The sequence below is a fragment of the Galeopterus variegatus genome, unplaced genomic scaffold, assembly GCF_000696425.1.
Source record: "Galeopterus variegatus unplaced genomic scaffold, G_variegatus-3.0.2 Scaffold8010, whole genome shotgun sequence".
NCBI classification, from domain to species: Eukaryota; Metazoa; Chordata; class Mammalia; order Dermoptera; family Cynocephalidae; genus Galeopterus; species Galeopterus variegatus.
In genome coordinates, this window is record NW_007734121.1 from 34,478 (window position 1) to 40,477 (window position 6,000).

Here is a 6,000-nt window from a genome sequence, read left to right on the forward strand (position 1 = left end):
TGTGGACTTTCGTCACCTACTCAAGAGCCTTTTGGTTCATTCATGCATTACCTAAAAATCCTATTCTAAGATCAAAGGAGAATCAAGTTTTCTAACCCACTACAGATGATCTGCCCAATGATGAGAGTGGGGTGTTCAGGTCCCCCACTATTATAGTGTTAGTGTCTATGTCTTTTCTTTAGATCTAATAGTGTTTGCTTTGTAAATCTGGCTGCTCCAACGTTAGGTGCGTATATATTTATGATTGTTATGTCTTCTTGATGGATAGATCCTTTTATCATTATATATTGGCCATCTTTATCTCTTTTAATGGTTTTTGCTTTAAAGTTTATTTTATCTGATATAATAATAGCTACTCTAGCTCATTTTTCATTTCTACTTGCATGATATATCTTTTTCCGTCCTTTCACTCTGAGTCTATGTGTGTCTTTACAGGTCAAGTGAGTCTCTTGGAGACAGCATATTGTTGGATACATCTTTTTAATCCAGTCAGTCAGTCTGTGTCTTTTGAGTGGGGAATTTAGTACCTTTTACATTCAGAGTTATTATTGAAAGGTGTTGATTTACTCTTAGCATTATACTGATTTTTGTTTAGATGTCTTAAGTATCTTTTGTTCCTTTCTTTCAAATTTTCTGTTTGTCTTCTGTATTTGTTGGTTTCTTGGGGTGATAGATAAACTATTTTTTCTCTTTTGTTAGCATTTTTGTTCGGCTGGTAGGTATTGTTCTTTCTTGTGTATTCATGGTAGTGATGGCTGTTTTTGTGGTATCAAACCCAGTACTTCCTTGAGAATTTCTTGTAGGGCTGGTCATGTGGTAGTGAACTCCCACAGTTTTTGTTTGAGAAATATACTATTTGTCCTTCATTTCAGGAGGATAGCCTTGCTGGGCAAAGTATTCTTGGCTGGCAATTTTTGTCTTTTAGTGTTTTGAATAGATCATCCTATTCTTTTCTGGCTTTTAGAGTTTCTGATGAAGAGTATGATGTTATTCTGATTGGAGCTCCCTTATAAGTGACTTGCCGCTTCTCTCTTGCAGCTTTTAAGATTCTCTCCTTGTCTTTGATTTTTGTCAGTTTGATTATCACATGTCTTGGAGAGGATCTTTTTGAGTTGAAAGTGTCTGGTGAGCTTTGGGCTTCCCGAATCTGAGGATCTGTGACTTTCCCTATACCTGGGAAGTTTTCTGCTATTATCTCATTGAGTATGTTTTCAATGCCATTTCCTTTTCCGTCCCCTTCTGGAATACCCATGATTCAAATATTTAAGCGCTTAAGGTTGTCAGTTGTCTCTCTTAAATTTTCTTCAAATTTTTTTTCCTTTTTTTTTGTCTTTTTTCGTGTCCGGCAACGGATCGCAACCCTCAGTGTCGCGCCCGCCCGTACCGGACTGGGACCGGCAATGGGATCGCAACCCTCGGTGCTGCGCCCGCACCTTGCTCAGCCAGTGAGTGGGAACCAGTCTGTATGTGGGATCCGAACCCTCGGCAGGAACGCCGCTGCACTCCCAAGCGGCACACTGTAGCAGTGCGCCACCGGGCCGGCCCCAATTTTCTTCAATTTTTTGATTCTTTTTTCTTTTTTCTGGTCTGCCTGTGATAATTCAAACAGCCTGTCTTTGAGGTCAGAAATTTTCTCTTCTGCTTGTTCATGTCTGCTGGTTAAACTCTCTGTTGTATTTTTTATTTCATTGAATGAATCTTTCAGCTCCACAAGCTAAGTTACATTCTTATTCAAGGCATTGATTTCTTTGTACATCTCATCTTTCAGATCCTGTATGTTTTTTCTCATTTCATTGTGCTGTTTCACTGAGTTTTCTTGTATCTCATTTAGTTTCCTTAGAATAATTACTCTAAATTCCTTGTCTGTCATTTCAAAGACTTCCTGTTCTATAGGATCTAGCACTTGTAAGTTATTAATTTCCTTTGGTGGTGATGTACTTTCTTGATTTTTCATATTTCTGGTTTCTTTCCTTCGGTGTTTTGTCATTGTGGCCGGGGGTATCACAGTTCACTCATTTCACCCTGATGTCTGGCTTGGATTCTGAAGGGTTTGCTGCTTCTGGACAGCAGAAACTAGCCTGGACCGGAAGTCCCACCCCTCCTGCCTTCACCAGCTGTCGGGTAGCATGGGAGTCCAGAGCCTCTCAAGTCGCTCATGGAGACAGATGGCCTGGGCCGAAATTCTCACTCCATCAGCCTTCATTGGCTCATCTGACTCAGGGCTTGGGAACTGGTGCCTCTCAGATCGCTCATGGAGATGGGACAGCCTGTGCTGGAAGTCCCACTGCAGCCCTGTCTGCCTTCTCTGGCCAGCAGGCTCCGGGCATGTGAGCCCAAAAGCTCTAAAGTCTCTCTACAAGATGGGGAACAACCTGAACTGGGGTCCTGTGGTGGGTGGCTCCTGTCTGTGCCAGCACAGATTTGGGGTCCTCTGTTGCTATTCTTTAAAAGCTGCAAATTGGTTGCTCTGTGGGAGAGAGTGACACCAGGAACTGACTACTCTGCCATCTTGACCCCTTGTCAAAAATGCTCCTTTGTAGAGATTTTTTTGTTGAAGTCATCAGAGAGCTAAGTGGAGATATTCAATTAGTTAGCAGGAAGAGAAAATGAGTGAATATGTCAAGAAAAAGTACTAAATAGAAATATCACCAAAAATCAACAAAAAGAATGAGATACAGCATCTACACTAACATTATGACCTGCTGGATGCCTCTGGATTTGGCCTAAGGTTTAAACTTGTTGCTTTGTGTTGCTTTGCCCACCATGGATTTGTCACCCCACTTCCCCTGGGTGATGGAGACGCAAAGGATTACTCAAAGCCCATCTCTTTTGAGCAGTTAGAGACCCCAAAGTGGTTAACTTCCCTTAGGAACGCTCAAGCAAGAGGCAACCCTTCCTTGGAAAATTAACCCCAAATTGGGGTTCTTTTCCTGCATTTATTTTCCGGACCAGGAAGTTACAGGAAGAGACATAGGTGGGGTTATAGTTTAACAATATAGGCTGGTAACTTTCAGTGAAACAAGGCACGTAACATTCCAGTAAGGCTATCAACAAAAGCTTGATCTGAGCAAATATTCCTTCTCACAGCAATTTCTCAATATCTTTACATAACAATCAGTAACTAGTCTGTCCTTGAGCCAACAACCTTGCTGTGCCACAAATCTTTATCTTACACCAGAGACTTATAGCCTGAGGAAAATTTCCAGTCCTCCGCAAGGTCAATATTTGAAACTGCAAGGCTTTGGAAAACCAGGCCCTGTGAAGTACATTTGCTTTATAGTATATTCCACATAAACTCCTGGTGGATGAGACAGGAATGGCGGTGGTAGGAAGACGGCCAACCAAAAGGAAGAGGTGCCGAGGACCACTCCCTCAGGCTTCTTGGGAGCATCTTCAGTGTTCAAACAAGAAACAAGTGCTGGTCCTAGAAGCTGAGGAAGATCTGGGTCAATTCTCCTGGTGTAACCCTTCACCAGCCATACCCCATGTCAAACCCACTCTCGCTAATGGTCTTGTATTTATCTCCACCTCCTGCCCCTGGCCCCTGCAGCCTGTACCAACCTTTTCTCTCCTTTGCCACAACACAATCAGCCCCAGGCCCTGCTGCAGACTATGCTGGCTCAGGACTCAAGCTGGTCATGAATGGGTCTGCCCCTTAACAGAACTTCATCCTCTCTCTGAGGGGAGGGCCTAAGGGACCTGGTAGGAGGCCTGTCCAAAGAGAGGGCCTGGACTTGGTTCCCCTGGCCATAGGTAGGGTTGCAGGGAAACGTCCTCCTTTCCCCTCCTCTCTCAGCCTCCCCTCACCTGGTAGCAGCACACACAGCTCTGAGTGTGACTGTCCCTGCACCGCCACATCCATTCCTGCTGCGGACGTGGAATCCAGCAGCAGCTCAGCCCTCCTATCTCCAGAGTCAACTCTGCTCAAGGCAGGGGCACTCAGCTGGCTCAAGATCTGGAGTCTGCAGGAGGCTATGTGCCTGCCAGGGCACTGCCCCAGGGCCCAGCCAGGATGCCCAGGGGTCCAGGCAGGACTGACCTTCCTCTAAACCTCATCCTGGACAGACTCTACTGTTACTCTTCAACTTAACTGCTGTGACCCAAGCCACATTCTGAGGAATGAAAGCCTGAGCTCCAGCCTTCTGTGTTGGGTGTGCTGAGGCCTTCACAGTCCCCTATTCTTGGCATGACACCCAGATCCTTGTCCTCCTGGCTCATGAATGGCCCCCTTCCCTTGCTCACCATGCGCAGCTACCACGCTGCTCTCGCCTGACTGCTCACACTGCTCACACCTGTGCTCCTGCTGTCTCCACACCACCCGCCTCTGGGCCCTTCCTGAATAGGAATCTGGTCTGAAACAGGCTTGAAGTCACTAAGCCCTCTCTGGTGTCAACAGGCCCTGAGCCTCAGTATGGCCCCTCCCTCTCCTGCTGGCCGTTGATAGTGAGGACTTGTCAGACCCCAGAGCTGAGCTTGCCCATGTCAGGTCTATCAAGTGACATGAGGTCTTGTCTCATTCCCAGGATGGGAAGATCCAGTCATTGGACAGAGGTGAGCTCTGGGAACTCACTTTCTCATCCTCCCACCTCACCCACCTGTCCCTGGCTACCCTGGCACTTCTGCCCATGGTACCTGTCAATCTAGAGGACTCTTTAGTTGATGCCAAGTAGGATGAAGCAGGTGGGGATAACAAGGAGGGTCCAGTGGCGGGGCATGATGGCCACGGCCTTGGAGTGGGCTGTGACTGGTGCTGTGGTGGGTGATGCTGAAATGGAAAAACAAGAGTTACAATCCTTGTCCAGACCCTACATCTGAGGAGATGCCTCCTCGGCTCCTGCTGCCCCAGGGCATCTAGCAGTGCAGACACTTGCTAGCCTCTGCTCCATGACAGCTGCTGGGACAGGTCCTGGTAGGAAGTGAGAAGTCTTATCCTCAAGGAGCTCATACACCTGCTGAGGGAAGCCAGGTGACAATGTAACCCATCCCGGTGTTGTGGCACAAGAGAAGGTGACATGTGAGGATGGTGGCAGGGAAGAGTCTCAGGAGCTGGCATTTGAGGCAGTTTTGTATGTGCAAGATAATGATGTATTTTTCACACATGCACACACCAACGTGCACACACCACATGTGCACACACACACACACACACACACACAGGTGGGTGGATCTCATCTCAGCACAGCTCCCCATCCTTCTCCACTTCTCACTTACCTGTTGGCTCCAGCATTTTCTCCCAGTGCTCCAAAAACATCTCAAGCCACGTCTTGCAGTCTCCCATTGAAATCTTCACAAGGAAGTCAGTCACATCTCTGTCATTTTCCCATGTCGATCTGGCTCCAGGATGAACCTCTGTCCACTCTCTGCTCCCCGGGTCAAAGAGGAGGAATGTCTGTCCATCGAAGCTGAACTGCCAGGACCCACTGGTGCGTCCACTGGCTTCACGCTGACAGGACATCCTGACCTGCAGGGAGAGAGGACCTGCCCCCGTGGGAAAGAGATGAGCCTTGGGTCGTGACGCGTCCTTGCCCCACCCTGTCCCTTTCCTATCTCCTGGACCTGCTCTCTCTTCACCCTGAACTTGCTGCAGGACCTTCGGGGTGGGACCACCTTCTGATTTTTTTTTTTTACATGGAAACAATAAGTGCCTGAACCTGCCACAGCATTTGCTTTCTCCCGTGCTGGGCCATTTCACACTTACCCCCGGTTGTGTAATTCTCCAGCCGAATGTCAGCCAGTTGCTGCTTGAGCGTGTCCGCCACATCACTCAGAGTTCTACACTGTTCTTCCCAGAACTCTGTGATATTCTCTTCCCCCAGGGGACCCAAGAGCTTGACTTTGTTGCCACAGTCATAGTAAAGAAAAGTCTTTTCATCCACCTGGCCTTGAACTTCACACCACGGTTGTCCAGGTGTGGGCTTCAAATTGACAGGGAAGTCATAGCAAAGGGAGTGAGCGTCTGTGGTGGAAAAACGCAGGTGAGGGTTGGGGAGGGGAGAAAGG

At 47.4% G+C, this 6,000-nt stretch overlaps 1 protein-coding gene across 1 annotated transcript in view; it reads right to left on the reverse strand.

Moving 5' to 3' along the window:
* Window positions 1-4,652: 4,652 nt before the first annotated feature.
* Window positions 4,653-6,000, reverse strand: part of LOC103608099 (NKG2D ligand 1-like) — a 3,560-nt gene continuing 2,212 nt past the window's right edge. Inside the window, exons 2-4 of the mRNA XM_008592541.1 lie at window positions 5,699-5,956; window positions 5,212-5,478; window positions 4,653-4,765 (exon numbers count right to left, since the gene is read on the reverse strand). Coding sequence (XP_008590763.1) covers window positions 4,653-4,765; window positions 5,212-5,478; window positions 5,699-5,956 — 638 coding nt within the window. The remainder of the gene's footprint in view (window positions 4,766-5,211; window positions 5,479-5,698; window positions 5,957-6,000) is intronic.